This window comes from Apodemus sylvaticus, chromosome 11, assembly GCF_947179515.1.
Source record: "Apodemus sylvaticus chromosome 11, mApoSyl1.1, whole genome shotgun sequence".
Lineage (NCBI taxonomy): Eukaryota > Metazoa > Chordata > Mammalia > Rodentia > Muridae > Apodemus > Apodemus sylvaticus.
The window spans coordinates 33,402,574-33,428,347 of NC_067482.1; the positions used below are offsets into that span (position 1 = coordinate 33,402,574).

A 25,774-nucleotide genomic window follows, 5' to 3' on the forward strand; every position below is an offset into this window, starting at 1 on the left:
TAGATCCCATCACAGATGGTTGTGAGCCACCATGTGGTTGCTGGGAATTGAACTGAGGACCTCTGGAAGAACAAGTCAGTGCTCTTAACCGCTGAGCCATCACTCCAGCCCCAAAACACAGCCTTAATGCCCATATGGGCTCCAAATGCAGAGTTTGAAGTAATTAATATTGTGTTTACTTAAGGATGGAGGAAACTGAGTGATTTGAATGTGTTTTCAGGCAACGCCAACATTGCTGAGAAGATTTGGATCTGAGCTCATCAAGTCCACTGTCCTGTCAGTTCATACTTCTCTGAGAGTCCTAGCCCTTGGTGGGGAAGCCTTCCCCTCGCTGACCATCCTCCAAAGCTGGCGAGCCAAAGGCAACAGGACACAAATATTTAACATCTATGGTATCACAGAGGTGTCCAGTTGGGCCACTTTTTACAGGATCCCAGAGGAGAGTCTTAATTCCACCGTGAAGTAAGGGCTTTACTTATACTCAGTAGAGGGTGCAGGGGAGAGGCTGTCCCTTTCCGAGACCGTAGCATTAATGCTGGGGTGAGTGAGTTTTGCTTGGGGATGGCAGTTGAACACTGAGACTGTAGAAACCATGTCCTTGCATGGGAAGCACACCCGTGCCTGGGAGCTGCGCTCCTAACCCTGCTAACGGGTCTGTCCTGGGACTGAATTGGTAACACACCCCTTTCTGGCACACTTGTTCCTCAGGCTGTCTGAATTGTATGGTAAACTGTTTTTATCTTTATTTGCTATCGTGTGCTTTTAGCACACTGGGAAATCGTCTGCTCAGATGTGAATCTTAGACTTGCTGTGTGTTTTGCAGACATGAATCCCCTGTGCAGCTGGGGACTCCACTACTTGGAACCGCAATTGAAGTCAGAGACAAAAATGGTTCTCCAGTTCTCGAAGGCACTGGCCAAGTATTTTTAGGTTGGCTTGTATTTCTTTTTGAAAAAATCAACTTCGTTTTTTAATTCATTTTATGACTTTATTTTTATTTGGAGTATACTTTTCAGTGATAAGTTTTAATTGTTTCATAATCATGAAATATTTAGGGCTTACCTGAATTGCAGTTTCTTTCTTTCTTTTTTTTTTTTTGGATTTTGGTTTTTCGAGACAGGGTTTCTCTGTATAGCCCTGGCTGTCCTGGAACTCACTCTGTAGACCAGGCTGGCCTCGAACTCAGAAATCAGCCTGCCTCTGCCTCCCAGAGTGCTGGGATTACAGGTGTGTGCCGCCGCCGCTGCCCGCTGCATGCAGTTTCTAATAATTTACAAATTTAATTTGAGATGTTAGCATTTGTAGATAAAACTATATCTAGCAGTATTCTAAGGATACATTTAAAATCATACATAGCTTTATAAATAAATTTATTTTTATCTCTTTACTAACTCTCTAAAGTTACTGTGCCTAATTTTATCAGGTAGACTTTAAAAGTCGCCTCATTTTAATACAAATAATCATGGTTTGAGTCTTAGTTACTGAATTTTAGAGGTATTTTGATATTGATAAATCAATTTTCCAAGGATTTTATGACATTGGTCGTTGTCTCTGAAAGGTGGGAAGAACAGAGTATGCTTCCTTGACGATGAAATGACAGTGCCCCTTGGCACCATGCGAGCCACAGGAGACTTTGTGACTGTGAAAGACGGAGAGCTGTTTTTCCTGGGAAGGAAGGACAGCCAGATCAAGCGCCATGGCAAACGTCTTAACACTGCGCTTGTGCAGCAGGTAGAGCCACTCACGTGTTAAATCTTCATCTAATTTAATAAAATTAAATCCACAAGTACATAAGGCAGTAGAGGCAGCTGTCGCCAAATGTCTATGCCATATTTTCTATCGGCTTCTAAAGCTGACATCTTTGTATTTGTAATTAATCACAGTGATGGACATGGAGCTGGGTATGGTGACGCATGCCTGCACACCTCACTCAGGAGGCTGAGGGGTTCTGGTTTCAGCCTGAGCTACAGCAGGAGCCTGTCTTAAAAACAAAACCAAACAAACAAAAATCAATGACAATAAAAATTGCAATAAAAGGCACAAGTAATTATCTCTTATTTCTTTCAGGAGGATGTTTGCTTGTTTTGAGGCAGAGTCTTGATATGTAGTCTAGGCTCTGGTGAAATTCTGAGTCTTCCTGCCTCAGGCTTCCTAGTGTTAGGATTACAGGTGTCTGTTCCCAAACCTGGCCTCTAAAGTGGTGGCCACTTCTAAAATCAATCCTGGGCTGGAGAGATGGCCCGTGGTTAGCAGTGCTCACTGCTCTCCAGAGGACCGGGCTTGTTCTGTGGCACCCTATCAGACGGCTGCCAACCTTGTGGATCTCCAGTTGCAGGGGATCCAGCACCCTCTGACCTCCCCCAGCTCCCGCACTCACATGATGCCCACAGCTCACACAGTACACGTGCACACCTAAGAATAAATATAGTAACAACATAGATTTTGAGATCTGCGAAAATACATTGGTTTATTGCTTTAGAATGCATTATTTTTGAAAACAGTAACTTTCTGTTAGTAGGAGATACCAATAACAAGCAATCTTTTTTAACGATGCCAGGTATCTTCTGGAACTAAATTCAGCAGTACTGAGTTTAGACAGCAAATCCGAGCCTTCAGGGGTTCGTTTCTGGATGTTCCCAGGAGTAAATGACGGTGCTCTCTCTTACAGGTAGCTGAAGAACTTGGCCAGGTGGAGTCCTGTGCAGTTACTTGGTATAATCAGGAAAAACTGATTCTTTTCATCGTACCCAAGGTTGATTTAGTAAAGGATCGCATCTTTAAAGAACTGCAGAGGCACCTTCCAGTCCACGCCCTGCCCGATGACTTGGTGCCCATCGAGGCCCTTCCGTTTACATGCCATGGTAAGGTGACAGCGCTTCGGTGCTGGACAGTGCTACTGGTGCGCCTTGGTCAGTGGCCACAGAAGGACTAGTATGAGTGGTACTGGCAGTAATTATGGTAGACCTCTGCCAACCAGCTTGTCTGACTAACTCCCGTGAGCTGATGGCCTTATTCTGATGTATGATTTACAGATAGGCAATTTCTCCTCAGATTATCTTGCTTAGGATTAATCACTTGTGCATTCCTGTGACAATACCTGACAGAAAGAGGTTACAGAGATTTGGGCTCACAGCTTCAGGGTGTGTCTGTCCACCATGATGGGAAGGCTCAGTGAGTAGCTCAGATCATGTGACAGCGGGCCAGGAAGCAGAGAAGGCCCAGGACAGGCTTTGTCAGGCTGTCTCCTTGGGTCTCGCTCTGCCCCAGCCCACATCCAGGAATGGTCCTCCCTGATTCGTCCATCTTCTGAACATCCTTACACACACACACACACACACACACACACACTCACACACACACACACACACACACGCACACGCACATGCACACACACACGCACACGCACGCACACGCACACACACACACACGCCTCAGCCCACATCCAGGAATGGTCCTCCCTGATTCGTCCATCTTCTGAACATCCTCACACACACACACACACACACACACACTCACACACGCCCCAGCCCACATCCAGGAATGGTCCTCCCTGATTCGTCCATCCTCTGAACATATACACACACACACACACACACACACACACACACACACACACACACACACACACGTGCGCGCATGCGCAGGGGTGTCCCTCAGCCTTTTAGGTGACTCTGGATCCAGCTAGGTTGGTCCTGAAGGTCAGTCATCACAGCTAGTTAGTGTCTGTATTTCTCAGAGATGACCAGAGAAACAGAACTAATGTTTAGCTAGATACATAAAAATATTACAGGGAACTGACTGATAGAGCTCTCATACTATGACTTCAAGCTGGACATGGACTAAAAAAGCCGGGGCTAGCCGGGTGGTGGTGGTACATTCCTTTAATCCCAGCACTTGGGAGGCAGAGGCAGGCAGATCTCTGAGTTCAAGGCCAGCCTGGTCTACAGAGTGAGTTCCAGGATAGCCAGGGCTGTAATTTTGAATGTTGAAACCCAAGAACCAGTGAAGCCAGTAGTTCAAGTCCCACAAGCAGGCATCTGACATGTGCGGCAAGGTTGTAGCCCAAGCAGTGCCACATACCTGTAATCCTAACACTGGAAGCTGAGGCAGGGGGATTGCAAAGCTTGACGCTAGCTTGAGCTGCATAGGAAAACCTGCTTAAGAAAATAAAGTGCAGGGCCACAGAGACGGCTCAGCTGGAAAAGTGGTTGCTACGCATGCCTAGTGGTTTGATGACTTGATGGTGTGATAGGAGGAGACACTGGAATCCTGAAAGCTGTACCACCGACTTACACCACACACATACACACACACACACACACACACACACACACACAGACACACACACACACACACACACACACGCATACACACAGACACACGCACACACAGATACACAGACACACAGACACACACACACTCACGCATATACACACAGAAACACACACACTCACGCATATACACACAGACATACACAGACACACAGACACAGATACACACATATACACATACAGATACACACATATACACACACAGACACACATGCATACACACATACAGACACACACAGAGACACATATACACACACAGACACATACAGACCCACATACATACACACACACATTTTTAATGTATATTTTATATATGTATATGCATGTATAGTGCCTTACCCATGACACTCACTCACCATGATTTTTATTTAACTCTTACTTCAAAATATAGGAATTGCTCAGTTACTCATTATGTTTTAAAACATTTTAGATGCATTCAGTTAGAATACAAAATAATGGAATCCATTATGACAGACTTTTTTTTTCTGAGACTGGGTTTCCCTGTGAAGCCCTGGCTGTCCTGGAACGTGCTCTGTAGACCAGGCTGGCCTCAAACTCCGAGATTCCCTGCCTCTTCCTCCTGAGTGTTGGGACTAAAGGCGTGCGCCACCCCGCCCTGCCTGTATAACGTTTCCATACAAGGTACATTTCCTTCCTTGTGCCTCACTTGTACAGAGCTCCCCTCCCCCACTCAGTGCCACATCTTGAACTTAGATAAATGTCCTCTTTTCCTCTCACGTGTTCCTCACTACAGTCGTTGTGACCCCAGCCACAACCTGCTGTCTGTTCCCTGTGACTTCTGAGCTTTACAGCGAAGAGTGAGTGGCCAACAAGCACGGTGGCTCTGGGGCTAAAGGGACCCAGTTGCTGATTTTATGGGGTGGAGTCACACCTAGGCCCTCTGCGCATCAACACACACTCTCCTGCTTAGCCGCAAACCAGCAGCCTGGTCAAAGTTCAAACCTTATTTTAATGTTTGCTGTTTCTCTTTGTATTAAGGTAAAGTCGATGTTTCTAAGTTAAACAAGATATATTTAGACTACATAAACTCACAGCCTAGGAATAAACTCCATGGAAAAGAGGAACTTTGGGGAAAATTAAAGCATTTATGGAAGGTACAACTTTTTAAATGCAAATTCACTTCTATAGTTCATTCATTATAAGGAATTTTAGTGTCCCTAGTAAGTCAGTAAAAATAGTATAAGAATGTTATTGCTGCGCAGATGCCAGTTAGCATACCTTCCTTAATCCAATTTGTACATAATAAAGGTTACAGTGTTTAAGTGTCTTATAAAGAAATTCATTGAAAGACGTGATTTGAAAGGTGCCAGTGTCTACTTCTGCTGACACGACTCCCCCTGGTCCCCAGTGCCTATTGCTCTTGCCGTGCTAAAACCATGCTCTTCTGAGTGAGCTAGCCGTAGTCTTGAGAAACTTGCAGTAGCTGCATGTTTCTGCTCAAGGCATTATTAATCTGTGTCTTTTTTTTTTAAATATTTATTTATTTTATTTATTGTTATATGTAAGTACACTGAAGGTGTCTTCAGACACTCTAGAAGAGGGCGTCAGGTCTTGTTAGGATGGTTGTGAGCTACCATGTGGTTGCTGGGATTTGAACTTGGGACCTTCGGAAGAACAGTCAGTGCTCTTAACCACTGAGCCATCTCACCAGCCCAATCTGTGTCTTAATAAGTAAGCAAACTTTCTTAGACAAGATACAGATTTAGCCGGGCAGTGGTGGCACGTGTCTTTAATCCCAGCAGTCACGAGACAGAGGCAACAGAACACTGAGTTAGATGTCAACCTGGTCTACAGAGCTAGTTCCGGGACAGCCAGGACTATGCAGAGAAACCCTCTCTCAAAAAACAAAGTTTCTGTGAGGGGTGTGCATTTGGTTAGCAGGTCTTAAGAACTGAGGGCTTAATTCTTACCGCTCTGCTTGTAAAGCTGTTTGACTTATGTGACATGGATCAATGTTATTTCCATGTGGGGAATATCAGCTGTGAGGGCTAGTTGGTAAAGCAGATGTTGCAGTGAGTTTATTCCTTATTTAATGGATAGGAAACCTGTTCTAATGAGATTATATTTAACAATTACACAGTGACCCTGTGACAGTGATGACCCTTACTCTAGACAAAAATCATTGTTAATTTAATTGTTAGCATTTTCTCCTGCATTTTAAAAAGGATGCTATCTGTGTACCAGGTACTGAGAGTTCTGTATCACTTGCTACATTGTAACGTCTTTTGGTCTGGACCGCTTACCACCCTCCCCCTTCTCTCATCTGTAGTCTGTGCTGTGTATCCCTGAGGATCCAGAGGTTACTGGGAAGCTTCCCGACAACTCCGTCTTTTTAGAAAGTGGTGGAGATTCCCTCAAGGCAGTGTGGCTCCTCAGTGAGATTGAGAAGCTTACGGGCACAGCCATACCTGGCCTTCTGGAAGTTATTCTCAGCAGTTCCATCTTAGATGTTTACAACCACATCGTTGAAGCTGTGTTTACACAGGAGGACCTCAAAGCCAACAGGAGTCATACCACGAAAAGGAAATTGAGTGACGCTGCTCCAGAGGAAGGCAGTGGGGAGCCTGCATGTCTGGAGTCCGCCTGGCCTTTGAACCATGGCAGCGAGACAAACTCTGTGATCGCTCTGAGCAGAGGGAGTCAGGTTTTGTCTCTGGGCACTGGGAGGCTTTTAACGGAGTTAGGACTCTGTCCTCCGGTCTGTCCTCTGGACTTAATTCCACAGACTAACACTCAAGTATTAAAAAGCATAAGTCCTTCGGCTCCTGATGGAAAGTTGGAAAAGCCACCGCTTTCTCAGCAGGAGAACCCTGTGCTAGGGCCTGAGACGATGGTGTTGCGTGAGAGGTGGCGGTCAGACACAGGCAAATGCGTCGACGCTTCCCCCCTGCTTGTGATAGCAGCTGTGGAGGGCAAGTCTTCCACAACCGTGTACATGGGCTCCCACTCGCACACAGTGAGGGCAGTCGACCTTTACTCTGGGGAGATGAGGTGGGAACAGCTTTTGGGAGATCGAATTGAATCCTCAGCATGTGTGTCTAAATGTGGAAACTTTATTATAGTAGGTAAGTATCTGAGCCTGGGGTTTGTACAGTTAAATTGAATATGTGTGTGTGTGTGGGGGGGGTTGTTTGGTTGTTGTCACAGATTAGTGGTTAGTTAACGCTGTACTGCTTAGCAGCATGGCTTGGAGTTAGAGTCTCTAGATATAAGGCTAGCTCTGCATTGCTGAACTCTGACTTTGGCAGGCTGTTGGACTTGCAACTTCATTTTTCTCATGGATAAAACGGAAACAATGCTGTAACACATTGTGTTAAAACTTCTTGAGCCATAGCAGTTCCCCTGGGTTGGAAATCTTGGAGGCTGGCGATCAAGAAGATCTCATGCTTCCGTATGCACCTCAGGCTAGATGGACTGGAAGACAGGCTTCCAAGATGGACAGCGCTATTAGCATGGGGGCTCGGGCCTTAGGCCCGCCCTTAGATCACTTTTCGCTGAGAATATTCAGGTTTTGCTACATGAGCCTCTCTGTAGCTGTCTGAATGTTTGCATGACGTAGCATCTGACTTGCCTCAGAGTGGGTAATCCAAAAGAGAAAAACCATAGGAGCCGCACGGTGCCTTTGAGACTTAGTCTCTAAAACTGGAGACTAGCATTTTTCCTTAATTTTGTTCACTGGACATAAATCACCAAGTCTAGTCCATGCCCTGGGGAATTAGTCTCCGTGTCTTGAAGATCTAAGAATTCATGGGTGTATTTTAATCCCATGACCACTATCAGCAAGCCATGAGTCCATTTCAAGGCACACGCGACGCTCCCAGAGAGTGATGGTGTCGTGGAAACGGAATCTCGGGTGGGAGCAGAGCCGTGTAAACGTAAGCAGTGAGACCATCCTCAACGGCCGCCCTCAGGGCCCGTCCACGCTGCAGCCAGCCATTCGGAAGTGCCCAGAATCTGTGGTGACTTCGTCTGTAGGGTTTTTGTTTGTTTATTTTTTTTACCATTTTTACTCAGCCACACACCAAGGTCTGGGATCTCTGCTACCTTCTCATCCATGGCCACTACTTGGGAAAAGAAGTTCAGTGTAGTTGCTAAGAATACAAGCACTTAGATTTATTAAATCCTGACAGTGCCACCTGGTAACTTTGAAAATTTGCTCTGCTGGTCCATGTTGTCATCCATAAGCAAGGTCAGAATTAGGCTATAATATTTGAAAAAGTCGGCTGGGATAGGGCTCGGATGGCAGGGTGCTCAGGCACAGTGCCCAGCACTGCATAAACCAGGTGGGGTGTGATGCACACCTGCAACCCCAGCACTCAGGAAGTGGGGGCAGGAGGACCATCCTCCCCTGAGGCTAGCCTGGGCTAAATACCCTGTCTCCAAAAGAAGCCCTGATACATAGGAAATGCCCAGTGGGCATAGGTTATTACTTTTCTCAAACAATTCTGAGCGCTTTTCTTCCTTGTACGGTTACAAAAACTGTCGAGTGGAAGGAGTAACTTGATGCTCTGTAACATTGGTAATTTATTCAGCAACAGCCGGAAGGCTTTGAATCCAGTTCTGTCGGTGCGGGTGTGTACATGGCCTCCTGAAGTCAGAGGACTACTTGTAGGAGTCGGTTCCCTCGGCTCTTGGGATCTAAGTGAGGTCGTCAGGCTCTGCGCAGGGGCCTTTACTGACTTATCTTGCTGGTTCATAGAACGTTTAAAAGGTAGTGGGCTGCTGGTTGCAGTGGTGTTCACTGTAGCTCCAGCACAGAAGGAGAAGGCCCAGCGCTGGATTGAAGGCGCGCGCCAGCACTAAGTAAGGATTTACACAAGTGACTGTAGTTCAGTTTCTGCTTTTTTGCTGAAATCTAAATCAGATGGGTGAGGATAAATATATACGAAGAGTGTGAATAGAAATTGTCATTATTTAAATATTTTATATCAACGGAGCTCAGTCTCATCTTTTATATTTTGTTTCTCTGTAGGCTGTTATAATGGATTAATTTATGTTCTAAAAAGTAATAGTGGAGAAAAATATTGGACATTTACTACTGAAGATGCTGTCAAAAGCTCGCCAGCCGTGGATCCAACCACTGGACTCATTTACGTTGGATCTCATGACCAGCACGCATATGCTTTAGACATTTATGTAAGAATTCACTTCATTAGTGTTTATCATAAACACACATGTGGGAGTACTGTTTCGTGCTTGTGAGTCTGGGAGCAGGTGTTAGCTATAGCCCAAGTATAACACTGGGTCTGGAAAGAAGTGATTAGTTAAGTTTTAACATATTTAGACATGTTTAGCTTCTTCTCAAATAATTCCTGCAATATGAAAAATTTAGAATGACCATAACAGAAAAAAAAAAATCAAAGTAAGATATCAGTAAGTTCTTTTAAAGGCCCATTATATGAAAATAAAAATTACAACAAATAGGCTAAGATAGTTTTTGAAATAAATGAATCAAAACTCACTTATTGGTATAAATAGAAATAAAGAGTAAGTATAAGCTAATTAGAAAGACCCGGATAGAAAACAAAGACAGGGACATGAGCACCTAAGCTCCCAGGAAGAGGCTGCTGGGGACATCAGTGTCTCAGGCCTTGGTCATCTGAGATCTGGGAGCACACGGCCCTCCATGCTACAGTGATTGACAGCCAGTGTCTGAGAGAGAGACTGGCTAGGAAGACATCTGAGGGGCTGCGGCTAAAGCTCACTCGTACAGTGCTTGCCTGGGATACGCGAGGCCTGTGCTCGATCCCTCGAACTACACAAACAGCTGCCTTACGTGGAATCCCAGTACTTAAGAGGAACGGTAGTACAAGATCATCCTGGCTACACGCTGGGTTTGAGGTCAGCTTTGCTACATGCCTTAAAAAATGAAATTATTTTTAAAAAAGATGGTGCACACACAGGAGTTTAATTAAGAAGCAATGTGGATGAGTAACATTCATGTCCTTTGACCAAAGAAAATTTTTTTCTATGATTCTATTCTGGCAAAATAGTAAACAGACAAATATATGCACAAAGTTGTTTATAAGATTAAGTAACTAGTTGCTAATAGTTTTTAGATCAGGAAGAGACATTTTATTTTGAATATAATGTATTAAAATTATTTTAAGTCATTTTATAGTCAGTGGAAGAAACATACCAAGTTGTATATTCAGAATGAGTATATGCATGCACATACACACACACAAGCGTGCGAGTGTACACAATGCCTTTACACTAACTTGCCTAGTGTGGTGCTGCTTGCCTGAAATCCCCACCCTGAGGAGGCAAAGGCAGGAGGGTTCAGAGTGAGTGAACGGGAGAGCAGAGGAGAAGAGGAATATCTGCACCCCCTGGACTGTGACAGCTGTCTCATGGGACAGCCTGTGCAAGGCTCTGGGGTCAAACCTAGCACCAGAAGAGGCCAAACATAAAGTTGAGCCCAGCCAGACTTAGCTGTCTTGCATACAGGCTTAGTAACCACAAGCACCACACAACTAATTCAAACTCTTATTTGCAGGAAAAGAAGTGTGTCTGGAAGCTAAAATGTGAAGGAGCTCTCTTTTCTTCTCCGTGTGTGAGCCTGAGTCCACACCGTCTGTACTGTGCTACGCTGGGGGGAATCTTACTGGCCGTAAATCCTGTAGGTATAAAGTAACACGTGTTGGTTGTATTACTTATCTTCATTTTTGATTTTGATGTCTAAAAACCAGAAAAATTTTCAGTTAAATATAATACATATATTAATGAGCTAGAATTCACTTAAAATAATTGAAATTATTTGGAAAAATAAGTAAATAGGGGTTTGTTCTTATTTGTTTCTTCGGCTGTTTTCAGGTTTATTTATTTATTTATTTATTTTGGTTTTTTCGAGACAGGGTTTCTCTGTGTAGCCCTGGCTATCCTGGAACTCACTCTGTAGACCAGGCTGGCCTCGAACTCAGAAATCCGCCTGCCTCTGCCTCTGCCTCCCAGAGTGCTGGGACTACAGGCGTGTACCACCACCGCCCAGCTCTGTTTTCACTGTTAAAAGGTTTATTTTAACATTTGTAAGTATTTTGTATGTATGTATGTGCATCTGGGTAACACGGGTCTGGTACTTGAAGAGGTCGGAAGAGGCAGGGGCTGCCCTGGAACCTGAGTCACACAGATGCTTGTGAGTGGCAGTGTGGGTGTTAGGAGTCAAACCCGGGTCATCTACGGGAGCGATGCGAGCACTTGGACACCGGGTCCTCTCTGCACTGTTTTAACCTTTCTAGTCAAGATTTTCTCAGTCAGGTTAAGAGCTTGTCTATCTATCCCTCATAGTGGTGAACACCTTTAATCCCAGAACTTGGAGGCAGAGGCAGAGTTCCAGGTTAGCCTGGGCTACCCAGTGACACCCTTCCTAAAGCACACTAACAAGCAAAACAGAAAAGCTTCCTATGTACTGTAAGGCTAGATGTTGTTAATTTTTCCGAATGTTTACGCTGTTTTTCATTCTAAAGCTGGTCTCTGTGGGCTCTGTTCTGGGCGGATGCTGGCTGTGTCCCAGCTCTCCTCAGTAAGCACGGACTTTCTGAGAGTGCGTGGGCGCCAGCTTCATCAAAGCCCCAGTGTGGCACTGTCCCCGTCCCTGTAGCTTTGAAGAGCTTCCCTTTGTTGTAAAATGGCCGTGCATGTAACGGCACTTGCTGCCAAGCCTGACCTGAGTTCAACTCCTTCCCATGTGATGGAAGGTGAGAATCACTTCCCACAAGTCCTCCAGCCTCCACGTGTGCCTTGTGGCACATACTTACACACATGCATGTGCACACACACAGTGAGTGAACGAACGTAACTGTAAAATGGTAAGGGTTAGTGATTCCGGTACTGTCTTCCTCTGGCCACGGCAGGCTGCCGGGAGCACGGTGTGGAAGCGTGCCTGTGGGAAGCCGCTCTTCTCTTCCCCACGCTGCTGCCAGCGCCACGTTTGCATCGGCTGCGTGGACGGCAGTTTGCTCTGCTTCACACACTCCGGAGAGCAGGTAGGAAGATCTAGTTCTGTTCTGTGTGCAACCCTTCCCAGCCCCCAGCCCTGGGGACTGAACCCAGGACTCACCAGCGACTGTTCTGTTACTGAGCTCTATTCTCAGCCCTTGGTTGATTATTCTATCCCTTTATTTATTTATGAGTACACGGTCACTATCTTCAGACACACCAAGAGGGCATGGGATCTCATTACAGATGGTTGTGAACCACCATGTGGTTACTGGGATTTGAACTCAGGACCTCTGGAAGAGCAGTCAGTGCTCTTAACTCTTATCTCTTCAGTCCCCAGGTTTTTGTTTAAAGCTTTAGATTGTTACATGTAAACTCTTTTCAGTACAGTTCTTTCTTGCTTTGCTTGGAAAACTTGAATAAAACATGGGTTTTTAGGGTTTTTTTTTTTTCCTGTTTTTTTTCCTAGAGCTGGAGTTGGAACCAAGTTCCACCCCTGTCCAAGATTGTTTTTGATAACATACATTGAAGACCTAATGTGGTTTTTTTCTTTAAACATGGTGTCTCTGAACATACTAGGATTTCTCAAGTATGATGCTCAAGGTTAATTGTTTTTAATTTTTTTTTAAAGTTATTTATGTGAGTACACTGTAGCTGTCTTCAGACACACCAGAAGAGGGCATCAGATCTCATTACAGATGGTTGTGAGCCACCATGTGGTTGCTGGGACTTGAACTCAGGTCCTCTGGAAGAGCAGCCAGTGCTCTTAACCTCTGAGCCATCTCTCCAGCGCCAAGGTTAATTGTAATAATGTTCTGGTGTGCCTTATCCTGGTTTTTACCACTGGAGCGGTCTAGTGTGAGAGGGAGACTTCCCAGAGACGGGTGCCATTTCTGGGGAATGAGTTACCGAGTGGTCTCCACCTCACCTCTTCGATCTGGATGAGGAGACCCTGTGAGACTCAAGTGCTGCAGTCGTGAGTGAATGGTGGTTTTTGCTCTTCTCCTCTACAGGTTTGGCGCTTTTCTGCAGGAGGACCAATCTTCTCTTCCCCGTGTATCTCAGCGTCAGAACAAATAGTTTTTGGTTCCCATGACTGCTTTGTCTACTGTTGTAGCATGGAAGGCCACCTCCGGTGGAAATTCGAGACTACAGCCAGGGTGTACGCAACGCCCTTTGCTTTCCGTAAGCACCTCCGTAGCAGTGACACGCTGCTGGCAGCTGCATCCACTGACGGGAAACTGTGGGTCCTCGAGTCTCGGAGCGGAGAGCTGCGAAGTGTGTATGAACTCCCTGGAGAAGTCTTCTCCTCTCCTGTGGTCTGGGAATCAATGCTTGTTATTGGGTGCAGAAATAATTATATTTACTGTCTGGATTTATTGTGCGGTGATACAAATATCCAAGTGTAGCCCTTATATGTCAATGAGATGGTTGGCATTGTCACTGTAAAGCTCATGGAAAGTTTTATATTAAAGATTCTATTTTGGTTACAGAATTTGTCTGCGGTTATTTCAATAGAGAACAGCCAGGTTTTTCTCCTTTGGAAGCAGCAGGGCTTCTAGGATAAAGATAAAGCATCTGATATATTAGTAGCACTTTAAATTATGTGTGATGGTGTGCTAGATAGCTTTATGTCAACTTGACATAAGCCAGAGTTATCTGAAAGGAAAGAATCTCAACTGAGAAAATGCCCCCATAAGACTGAGGTGTAGGTGAGCCTGTAGAACATTTCCTTAACTAGTAATCAATGGGGGATCCCCACCCCGCTGTGAAGGATGCCAGCCAGCCCCAGGCTGGTGTTTCTGCTTTAAGCAGGCTGATGAAGCCACGAAGAGCCAGCCAGTAAGTAGCATTTCTCCACGGACTTTGCACCGGCTCCTGCTTCCAGGTTCCTCTGCTTGACTTGCTGGCCTGACTTCCCCCAGCCATGAACTGTGCTGCAGAAGTAGAAGCCGGACTAATTACCCTTCCCTCCTCAACTTGTATGTGGTCGTGGTGTCTCAGCACAGCAATGATAACCCTAATTAGGACAGGTGGTGATCATATGTTATTTTTTACTTCGCCAAAAGAACTATGCTCTGGTTTGAATGTCTCCCATCAAGACATCCCCACTTGTGTGGTATTAAGAAAATTGAAACATGGGTTGGAGAGATGGCTCAGTGATTAAGAGCACTGACTGTTCTTCTGAAGGTCCTGAGTTCAAATCCCAGCAGCCACATGGTGGTTTACAACCGTCTGTAACAAGATCTGATGCCCTCTTCTGGAATGTCTGAAGACAGCTACAGTGTACTTACATACAATAAATAAGTAAATCTTTTTTTTTTCTTTTTAAAAGAACTTGGGAGTCAGAGGCAGGTGGATTTCTGAGTTTGAGGCCAGCCTGGTCTACAGAGTGAGTTCCAGGACATCCAGGGCTACACAGAGAAACCCTGTCTGGAAAAACCAAAAAGAGAGAAAGAAGAAAAAGAAAGGAAAGAAAAGAAAGAAAGAAAGAAAGAGAGAGAGAGAGAAAGGAAGGAAGGAAGGAAGAAAGAGAAAGAAAGGAAGGAAGAAAGAAGGAAAAAGAGAAGGAAGGAAGGAAGGAAGGAAGGAAAGAAAGGAAAGAAAAAGAAAAGAAAGAAAGAAAGAAACAAAGAAAGAAAGGAAGAAAGAAAGTGGAAACACCTCACCTCACCTCTGCAGTCCTTGGGGCGGTACCTTTGAGAGAAGATCAAGGTTATTTGAGGCCATGGGTGGGGGCAGGGGCTGCTGCTGAGGGACTGGAGCTTTGTAAGAGACAGACCAGGGCCAAGGTGCTTTGCACTGCTGTGTGGTGTTAGCACCGCCGCCGCTAGGACTCTGCACATCTCTGCAGATGTGGTCAATGGATCCCAAACTCCTAGGATTTCAGAACTGAGAGCTGAATAAAGCTTTATTTATATAGTCAGTCTGATGTTCAGCCTAGGGAAGTGAACAAGGACAGGCAGTGCTCACCACCCCTTGGTGAGGATGTGAGGTTGTTATAAACTGGTTAACATTTGAAGTTGAGCCACTGACCGAGGCCCGTCTGTCTTCACTGGTGTGCCATTACGGGTGGGCATTGCTGGTGGGTGCCTGAACAGAAGATGGGGGAGGGGAATTGTCTTTTTCATCTGGGCTCCCATATTTTCATGCCCTTGGATACCAGAGTTCCTAGACTGAGACCTAGCACAGCTTCGGTATCTCCCTGCCTCTCTGCAGGTTACACATTGGTTCCGGTCTTGAGGCTCTGACCTTTATCTGAATTGAACTCTCCCGCAGGCGCTTTAGGTCTCTAGTGCATGAGCGGCACACAGCACTCCCATCTCCACACCCTCACGAGCCGGTTCCTGAGCCTCTTTTATAGTTGTTTCTCCAGAGAAATCGTATTAGACTATACATTTTGCAACAAGTAAATAAATACCGTTCATTTTTCTCTCTCTCCACTTAGATAAATACATCTGATCAGTTAGGTTTTGTTAGAAAACCCTAATACATTAAGGTAGTTAAGTGGTTTTCAGGGGTTTGAAGATCTCTGTGGAAAAGAAAGGATCAGAATGTATTTTCTAAGTCATAAACAGAATACTCCATTTACTATTTATTGTGAAATTTTGACAAGATGTTTATTGTGTGTTTTGCCCATATGTATTTAAGAAGCGTACCATGTGTGTCTCCCCTCCAGAGACCAGAGAAGCGTGTGGGAGCCTCTGGAGCTGGAGTGAGCACCATGTAATGTAGATACTACGAACTGAGCCTGCGTCCTCTGAAGGAAGCCAGAGCTCTTAAATGAACCATCTCTCTAGCCTGAGCTAAAGATTTTTAAAGTTGCTTATCAACTTAGGTTGCTAATTTCGATGGGGGCAGGGGTGTTGAAAACCAGGACGTGCATAGCTGGGACTTGAACCCAGGGCTTTGTTCATGCTAGGCAGATGCTCTACCACTGAACTAGGTCCTTATGATCTCTAAGCAAGCAAAAGTGCCTATGTTAATCACACACTCAGCTCCACTCGATGGATGGTAACATCAGACATTCATCATCCCTTCTGTGCAGCCTACGCTGACATGAGGTTCTCACCAAGTTATTCTTGAAGGTCACATGCTCAGATGGACCAAGGTGTGGCTCTGTGGTAGCTGGTCCTCAGCTGCGCTGAGGCTCACAGCCCTCGGCTGGCACCAGTGTGGTTGCTGGGCCTATGAGGAGACTGCAAGATCATTTTATCCAAGACACATATCACCAGCTTCCAATTTGGAATTGATATGATAATTTGCTCTTATTCATATATTATTCCACTGGGATTTTGGGAAAAAATAAAGTAGCATTAAAAACAACTTGAAGTTTTCTTGTTCATCCAGAACTCCATAAATACGGGATCACTCATAGTCATTTCAATAGCCATTGAAATCAGTCAGAACTTCACCTTAAAAAGGACATTCCATCAGTGCCAAAGATCTTGTCAGTATTTTATTGAAAGGTCTTATCCCTAACATAATGGGCATATTTATATTTCAAACTCTACTCAACCAAAATTTCAAAATAAATATTAAAATCACACTAAGGAATTTTTATTAAGTATCTACTTAATTTTATTGTTGGTAAAAATATTGCAAGACACTCGTAGCTAATGTTGCTGCTTTAAAATAAGCAAACTAAACATCACAAGAAGAGACGGTGGATACATACTATATATTTGTAGATAACCAGCTAAAATGAGAATTTAATGGTAATCACCATGTTTTATAAGAAACAATTGCACTTGAAACATTTTCAAAGTAAACAAAAAACTCTACTTCCATAATATAAGTCTATGAACAGAGGTTAGTCATCTATAACCTTGCCAGAAGTGTGTTTAAATTAAAAAAAGCTTGTATATTCATATATTTAATACAGCAGTCATTCTTTAAAAAAAAAAAAGAAAAGAATTTTTTGTTTTCACAGAATTTCCCCGTAGCTTGTTGCTCAGATGAGCGCAACACAGAAATAAGCAGAATAACACTTGATTGGTATTTAGTGCAGGCTTGAAGTGATTTTAATGAAATGTTAAACATGTACTCTTTAGCAAGTATGACAACTGCCTTCTCCTCAGTAGATTCTTCTTTCTGAGATGTTAGTGGGGCATCTTTAACTAAGCTGTTCTTGTGCTGTGTATGGGCTCATGGTAATTGAGTCAGAAATGAATACATCTACTATTCTTTCTTTCTTTGTTTTAAGACAGGGTCTCCATTATGTAGCTTTGGTTGGCCTGGGGCTCATTATGTAGATCAGGCTGGCCTTGAACACATAGAGAGCCACTTGCCTCTGCTCCCAAATGCTAGGATAAAAGGCATGTACCACCTTGCCAGCCCTATTATTTCTTAATCATCATCTTTCTGTCCCTGTTTCCTGCCATGACAGTGGCCAAAGGTGGCAGGAAGGAAGAAGTCACTTTGGAAGAATCACCTTAGCACTATCATCCTAGGGCTTTGGGTGGAAAGATACCCACTCAAAAGTGTTATATCAGTGAGGAAGTTATTAAACTAACAATTGTCTACACACAAAAGTTAGGAATGAACACCAGTATGGGAGACGTGCAGTGGAATATTAGTTGCTTACAATAACGGTAAAAAAAAAAAGTTACATTGATTCTTAACAGTCTGAAGGTCCAGTATATATAATACTAAATCCAACTTGCAATAGTACAGCTATCCACTCGACCACACATGCCAGCTGCTTCATGAAGCTGAGCTATTGTTTCTAGAGAGAAAATGGTTTCTATATGGCCAACAGCATCCCTGTCATTCCGTAGGGCAGAAAGAATAACAGCACATTGCATATTGAGTCAGCACAAAGGAGTAGTAATGGATGCTATGAGACATGTCAGTGTGGGAGGAAGGAGGGTCTAATCCCCCCCGCCCGCACTGGGCAAAGAATCCGCACCTACATTTTAGAGTAAGAATCTACACAAAGGAAAATATGCCAACAGCATGAAATGCAAAGCTAGTGCCAGCAGTGTGTGGGCATGTGCTGGTATGTCTAGTGTCGTGTAAAGCAAACCTAGGGAAATAAATACATGGCTTTGAAACTGCCAAGTCCCTTCTTTGTATGAACAGGTGAATGATAACAAGGCCACGTAAAACTCTGAGATGCTCTTTTTTTTTTTAAAGGTATCAAGGTGAATGCTCTAAATTGTAAATGCTTTGGAACATTCGACTCTGAATTATTCAAGTACAGTAAAGAAAACAAGGAAAAACTCCTCTGCTGGAAGTCCTTAGTACAAATAGGTTACACATCTTGGCTTGTTCATTTCCCTAAAGACCAAGGGAAAACTTGAGAGGCATGGAACACCGGCAGCCTAAACTATCACACACGCATGGCTGGTGTGGGCGATGTTTTTTATTTTTTGTCTGACTTTTGCATCTTCGGGTGGGCAAGCCTTCTCTTCATAGTGTGAAAAGCTCAATTATACCAGTCTACCTCAAGGTTCCGAACCTTTGGGTTATAACAGAATTCATCTGAAGAGTCTTCCCTAAAACTGTATATTCTATGCCCTCTGCTCCCAGAGCCTGGGAATGCAGCCTGGGTTGTAGATGAGCCACTGCACCAGGTTAAATACAAATGGAGTCAGCTAGGCTAAATGGTCTATGTGTCTTTAAAAGGGTCCTGGGTAAGACAGGGCACACCTCAGATCGAGCGTAAGAGTGTGAGTGGATTTGCTATGTTATGGTTTGTAAGGTAGGAAGAATTCATGAAAACCAGACATAGGCACAGAGTTGGGAGTCAGCTTTTCCTTATCATCCAGTTCCTGTATTCAGGAGTGTGACAACCATGTTTAATGTACATGTGAACCTGTCACTGTTACATATGCAAACATAGTAGAGTCAATGTTTTGGAAAGAAGAGTAGAGAATCAAAAAAAAAAAAAAAACTTAGAAAGATTGGCAAAAGGACGTATTCTGAAATGGTGCGTGAGTGTGTATGTGTTGAAGGCCATGGGCGAGCACGGCTGCTCTCCTGAGGACCTCTCATTTGCAGGTTTTGCTTCATGTGGTCCCTCAAACAAAACTGTCTCTTGAGAACAAGGGGGAGCTCAAGGCACCAGGACCCAGGGTTGTGCAAATACACTCGTTACAAACGAACACCGCCAGTTCCGTTTCTCAACATTATTTTAGAGCCTAGAAAGCATGCTGCTTGCCCCTAGCCTGGTTTCGTTACCTCATATAAAAAATAAATAAATAAAAAGGGCACGAGAAGAGCCAACGACTGGCCACGGAAATGGATAAAAGTCACTGTTTACTTAATAATTTGTGGACAGTCGCTCCAGGCTTTTGCTTTTCTTTTGGCCAAAGCCAGCCAGGCAGGTTCTGTGGACACGGGGGCAGCGTCCGGGGTGGAGAACCTCTTGGTGACCTCTTTTACCAGTGGTGCTGAGGGTGCAGAGTCTGAGATCTCCACTGCGTTGATTCAAAGGGAAAGAGAAGGAAGAGTCATATGAAAAGAGAAAGTTTAGTTAACAGAATTCTATGTACTTATTCTACATGAAATGATGTTTACACACCCACACACACCCACACACCCACCCACCCACACACACACACACACACCCCAGAAGAGCTAAATCTAACTGTTATTCACAAAATGATGTAAAGATATTTGAAAATCTACCCTTAGCATTTGAAGAATTCAGTAGGTTGATAGCTATGGTGACTGTGTCACACGACAGATTTCTTGCACTTCTCTGAAATGTACCCATTAGCAAACACCTCCCCAGTTCGCTCTCCAGGACAAGATTCTGACTTTAGAGGCATGAAATTCAAGGCACACATGATAGAGTCATGATGCCTTGGAAGTGCTATGTCCTTGAACTCCCTGCCTGCTCCTGAGCCCTCAGATGAACCCACGGAAACTGCCAGCTGTCATGACTTGTCTAGTAATTCCAATGTCCCCTCTGTCACCTCTTTGTGAGACATTTCACACTGTAGCCCAGGATGGCCTCAAACTCATGGTAATCCTCCTGACTTCGGCCTCCCAAGGCTTAAGAGTTGCAGGCTATCATGCCTGACTATCCTGCTTTCTTTCCTAGAGATCTTAGGCTTCTGTGAGGAGATTCTCTGTAAGAATTTTGGAGCGCTCACAACGTTAGTGCCCAGGGACATGGCCTGCATTATTCTAGAAGCCAGGGGCTACTAGTTGAATGGGAAGACAAACCCTTTGAAGCAAAGGCTTACTTTATTAAGCTGGAGTTGTAGTAAGTGGGGATCACCTTTGCACTTCCAACTGGGCACAGAAAAGAAAGACAGAAACTCTGTCTCATGCTAATATTTAGAAGCCTCAGTGTAAAAGCAAATGTAAGAATGCTTGAGGGCCTAGCGGTAAGTGTTTTAAGGTAGTCCTGGTATATAAGCACTCCTGCTCTGTTTCCAGACCTCGGGTAGCAGGTAGCAAGGGCACAGGCTTTGACACTGCTAAGGTTTGAGCAAATCTCTCCAGTGTTCTCATGTATAGGACCTTTAATTCTCTAGTTGATCTGTCATTGGGGGTTGATCTGTTGCTATTATTCAAAGCTTAAATTCTGAACCCTAAAATCTTGTTGCTGCCCAGACAAGCACCTTCTCAAGCACACCTGCCTTAGTTATGTAAACCTTGCTCCACAATTTAAAGCTGATTGGCTAATAAAAGGCTAGAGCCTGTGATTGGGCCGTAGAGAGAGGAAGGCGGGACATGAGAATTAAGTGAGGGCTCTCACTCAAGAGAGAACACTAGGAAAGAGAAGACAGAGAGAGGAGGTGGTCGATTGACCGAAATGAGGCCCTTTGGATCATGAGCTTGAGGCCGGAAGCCCCGCCCTGAGGACAAGCTGGTGGAGCAGAGGCATCGTGCAAGACTCAAACAGCATATGGAGTTCCAGGGGCATAGGGTTTGGATAGAGGGGAGAAGAGCACACCAGATCCACTGCGAATGAGTGAATTTTTCAAAAAATAAATAGAAAATATTACTTAAAAAGTTTTCTTTCATTGTGATTTTGGAAAACTGTCATGTATGTATATATTAAAGATTAATTTTATTATGATTTTATTTATTTATATTTGTACAAACATGTTTGAATATATATAGATTTTCATTTATGTATTATTATGTATATGCTCATTTATATATTAAATATTCACTATCTATACACGGAAAAAAAAACAATAAAATAAAATACCAGGTTTCTGTGTCTCTTTTATGGGCAAGCTAGAATAAATAATTAATTTATGCTCTAGTGTGGCGGCAGCAGCAGCACAGAACTCTTCAGTGTTGGGAGGCAGAAGCCCAGTGGTGTGTGCTTGGGTGTCCGAGGCCCTCAAAAGTAGATTCGCAATTTTCTCACACTACCATATGAGCTCACCTGCCTTTTCTCTCTCTTCATGTGCATGGTTGTCCATCCACTTCCTAACCTAAGAGGAAACAGCACAGGGCCCTCCCGGCTTGATAAATGGCCCATCTTTGGGTATTCTGTTAGCCTTCTGAAAATGGGCCAAGACAGACATGCTACGCTCTCTGGGGACCACCACAGCCCTATAGGGAAGCAGATGCCTTGTTAGTTCCTGGGAATATATGGATGCAGAACACTCCAATCTTCCGAGTGATTGGAGCCAGGCAATAGTTGGCAACCATTTGGGCCATTTTATTTTATTTTTACATCTTTCATGTGTTAGAAACAAAGAAAAGTGGCCATTGCTAATTAGCGTCAGGGACACAGTGCAGAGACAACTTTCTCTGTGAAGTCCGATGCTAACTTTCTCTAGAGTCACACCAGTGCCCGAGCATGTGAGTCGTGTCACCAGGGCACAGAGGTCACCAGGAAGTTGGGGTGGGGGTGGGGACAAGCTTCTTCTTCCAGCCTCCACACAGAGGCCAAGGTGGCAGCTTTCATAGACTTATCTCGACTGTGTCATTTCCTGGGGTCAACTTCCAAACCCAGGCTTGCATTGCCTCAGTCTTACCTAAACTCTACACCCTGCCCTGCTGCCCAATCCTGTTATATGCATCTCTTCCCTCATTTAAATGTTCTGGCATGTGCTTTTCCTTGCTGTGGTACACACACACACACACACACACACACACACACACACGATGGATAGATGACAGATAATAAATAGATGATGGATACACCGGATAATAGCCAATGAGGTGCTAGTGATAACTCATACTGTCCTGTTAAATGTTTAGAAACCCAGCAAGCCAGTTGGTGTCACATTAGTGGCTTAGCCACACTCGAAGAATTTACACCATGGAAGATAACAAAGGCTACAGAGCAGAGGTGTCTGTACCCCGTAAAGAGCTGACTGTTAAGGGGTCTTTCCGTCTCCCCACCAGAGCTGAGGAAGTCCTGGCATTTGCATCAGCACCGGAGTTTATGCCCAGGTCTGGAGAGAGCCTGTGCTCTGTGATGTCTGAGATGCTGTGGCCGTCCCTACACGGCAGAAGACAAAGATGCTCTCTGGGGAAACTGCAGGTTCAGGCAAGCGGGGGTGAAGTTACTCTCTACCTGTCACAGACGTGGGAAGAGTGTTGGACTTTTTCAGCTGTTCTCTGCGCTGGAGCCTGGACACGGCCGTTTCCGGCTTTTTCTCGTCAGATGGAGCAGTAGCGGGCTTGGGTACGGAGCCAGCTTTGCTTACCCGACTGCTTCCAGGCTGTAGGCTGACACTGACCTGGGTTGGGAATGACAGGTAAAGCATGGTTTCAGTGCGTGACCCCTGACCCCTGACCCCTAACCTCTGCATCCCAGCATCTGAGGCACTGGGCTTCACTTGTGAGTGGTGCATTCAATACAGGCCTCAGTGAGAGCCTCAGTGTTGTGTACCAAGGATGGAAACTTGCTTTCCAAGCTGATTGTAAAACTCGGTCATAGAATAAGGCTCTTGATAGACTTTCCACACTGCACACAGTCGCTTCCATATCTCCCATATATAACAATTTCCCTTCTCCAAGATGGATATAGAAGAACCTCATGGGATGTCTGAAACCAAGGATAGAACTAAACTCTGACTGTTCTGTCTCTCGTTCCCACCTTAGATTTGTACCACTTCAGCTTATGATGGTTTTTCTTACTAAGCCAAGAGCGCTCACGGGGCAGGGGGGAGTACTTTATAGCTTCCTGGCTGCGTTAATCTCCAGTGTCATTACAGTCACACCTTGGGGACATTCTTAAGGGAAACAGGATGGACACAAACACTGGGACCCTGTGATGGTGGATGTGATGACATCAGGCGACTAACCAGAAGTTGGCACCTACAGTTAAGAGACCCTAGACAAGAGTCTTCCTGCCAATGGAGTAGAACGCGAGGTTTCATCACTCCAAAACGGCAATTTATGTCTGTGAAGTGTAATTTGTGGGATATTCCACCTAATATTTCAGGATCATGACCTTCAGTCATTCCAACAACAACAAGTACAACCTCGGGCAGGGAACAGGGGCACTACTGAAACCGCTGTGTGTGAGCGGTGGCTGTGAAAACATCTTAGATTCTGCCAAACCAGGTTGACCTAGAAGCAGAATAAAACCAAATTAAGTTCTATACTGAAAACACGCCTTCCTGATTTAAAGTCGGCCCGATGTGTTTCCTCCCCTGCCCTTGGTAAACGACACCTCCAGTTAGAATCTTAAAGACCGAGCCAGTGACTTAGGAGAGAGCTGAGTCTAGGGTGGCGGCACCCAAAGCGCGGCAGGCGCTACAGCTACGCACGGCTTCTTTGGAGAGCTTTTCTGCCTGCTTGGCCTCCCGCGCCTGCTTCCTCTCCTCCCGGGTGGCCTGCTGCTCACGGAATCCCTTTTGCTTCTGCAATGCCAACGTTATCCACAGGGGCTGAGCGGTCTCGACTTTCTCTGTCAGCTTGGAGCCATCTAGAGAGTGCCTGCTCTGAAGCACCGGCTTCTCTGTGAAGGAAGAAGAGGAACAGATGGCGGAGCAATCTCGAAGCAACGTCCGTGGTATAGGTACTAACAGGCTGACGCCCGAGAGACCCCGCTGAGGGAGAAGGCAGCATCCTTGATTGACTAAAAGAACAGTGGTATTTTTTCCCTCAAAGTGGAACTACTTTATAAAAATAAAATAAAATTAGTGTGATTAAAGGCTCATGTTTACAGGAGACCCAGAGGATATGTGGTTCACTGCCTTGATGAGGTTTGTGTTTAGCAATGGGACCGGGGAGGGGGGTGGGGGGATGGGAGGACAGGCGGAGTAAAGGGGACCCCAGATTTTGAGGCTCCCTTAGAAGCAGGATTCAGAGATTTGATCCAGCTATGAACAGCGGAGTCCACTCCAAGGAGAGCCCAGTATCTGAAACGTATCTCTATCAGATCTTCAGTCTAGATACCAAAGAAGGTGCCATTGCTATCTATGAATCCGGTAGACAGAGTCCTGCCGTCTCTATGCAAGGCCATCAAAGATGGCAAAGCCACCCATGCCAAAGACCTGAATAACATCTCCACGCTGAGATGGGGTAATTCAGACTCCATGGTGTTTTTTGTGATATCTAACTCCTAAAAACAAACTGAAAATGAAGAGAAATTTGTTTTTAAAGGGAAAACAAGGAAGTTTGTCATTCCTAAGAACTGCACATTGAGTAATCTGGGGTTAGGGATCATATTTCTCTAAGATGCATGGCTCTAGTGAGGTACCTTGGACTGGATTTTAAAGAGTGAATGTAAAGGCTTACTAGGTCTGCCTCACAGGATCAAAAGCAGGACATTAAAATTGGATTTCTGTTTGAGCCTCAGATAAGAATTCTCCCAAAGACTTGCGGAAAAAAAAATCACCTAGTCACATATTCCAAAGCTGAGGACCACCTACTAGGGACTGCACCATGCAACGACCAGTCAGCCACTACTGAGACATGGGGAAACTGAGGTCGGGGCTGGAGAGTAGACGTCAGCTGGATATCCCACTGTCTCCGCATGGTCTCTAGAAGACGGACTCCTGAATGCCTCAGAGAATGCGTAGGACACTTCATCAAGTGTGAGCATTTCAATTTGTCAGCTTTTAAAGATTTATTTTATTTTGAATTGTGTGTGCGTGTGTGTGTGTGTGTGTGTGTGTGTGTGCTTGAGTGTGTGCGTGCTTATGTGTACTGGTGCACATACATAAGTACAGATGCCCACACAGGACAGAGGCATTGGATCCTCCTGGAGCTGGAATTATAAGTGGTTGTGAACTGCGCAGCAAGAGTGCTTGCAACTGAACTCTGATCCATGTCAGAATACTATGAGATTTTAACCACCAAGCCATCTCTCCAGTCTCTATTTATCTCATTTAAATCTATGAATAGATAGATTTATACCAGGCAGTGGTGGCGTACGCCTTTAATCCTAGCACTTGGGAGGCAGAGGCAGGTGGATTTCTGAGTTTGAGGCCAGCCTGGTCTACAGAGTGAGTTCCAGGACAGCCAGGGCTATACAGAAAAACCCTGTCTTGAAAAGCCAAAAAAAAAAAAAAAAAAAAAAAATCTATGAATAATGACGAATGTCC

At 44.7% G+C, this 25,774-nt stretch overlaps 2 protein-coding genes across 14 annotated transcripts in view; one reads left to right on the forward strand and one right to left on the reverse strand.

Annotated features, from left to right (window-relative positions):
- Aasdh (aminoadipate-semialdehyde dehydrogenase) overlaps nt 1-13,785 on the forward strand; it is a 29,090-nt gene extending 15,305 nt beyond the window's left edge. For 3 of the 4 annotated variants that reach the window (XM_052198680.1, XM_052198679.1, XM_052198681.1), the window contains exons 7-16: nt 221-462; nt 824-930; nt 1,559-1,731; nt 2,669-2,861; nt 5,331-5,446; nt 6,622-7,417; nt 9,325-9,488; nt 10,852-10,974; nt 12,206-12,337; nt 13,304-13,785. In XM_052198680.1, coding sequence (XP_052054640.1) covers nt 221-462; nt 824-930; nt 1,559-1,731; nt 2,669-2,861; nt 5,331-5,446; nt 6,622-7,417; nt 9,325-9,488; nt 10,852-10,974; nt 12,206-12,337; nt 13,304-13,699 — 2,442 coding nt within the window. In that variant the 3' untranslated portion in view covers nt 13,700-13,785. The remainder of the gene's footprint in view (nt 1-220; nt 463-823; nt 931-1,558; nt 1,732-2,668; nt 2,862-5,330; nt 5,447-6,621; nt 7,418-9,324; nt 9,489-10,851; nt 10,975-12,205; nt 12,338-13,303) is intronic. The other variant, XM_052198682.1, reaches the window with a different exon arrangement.
- Nucleotides 13,786-19,173: 5,388 nt separating this feature from the next.
- Nucleotides 19,174-25,774, reverse strand: part of Cracd (capping protein inhibiting regulator of actin dynamics) — a 219,527-nt gene continuing 212,926 nt past the window's right edge. For all 10 annotated transcript variants that reach the window (XM_052199561.1, XM_052199558.1, XM_052199557.1 and 7 more), the window contains 3 exons: nt 23,993-24,183; nt 22,792-22,957; nt 19,174-19,714 (listed from right to left, as the gene is read on the reverse strand). In XM_052199561.1, coding sequence (XP_052055521.1) covers nt 19,554-19,714; nt 22,792-22,957; nt 23,993-24,183 — 518 coding nt within the window. In that variant the 3' untranslated portion in view covers nt 19,174-19,553. The remainder of the gene's footprint in view (nt 19,715-22,791; nt 22,958-23,992; nt 24,184-25,774) is intronic.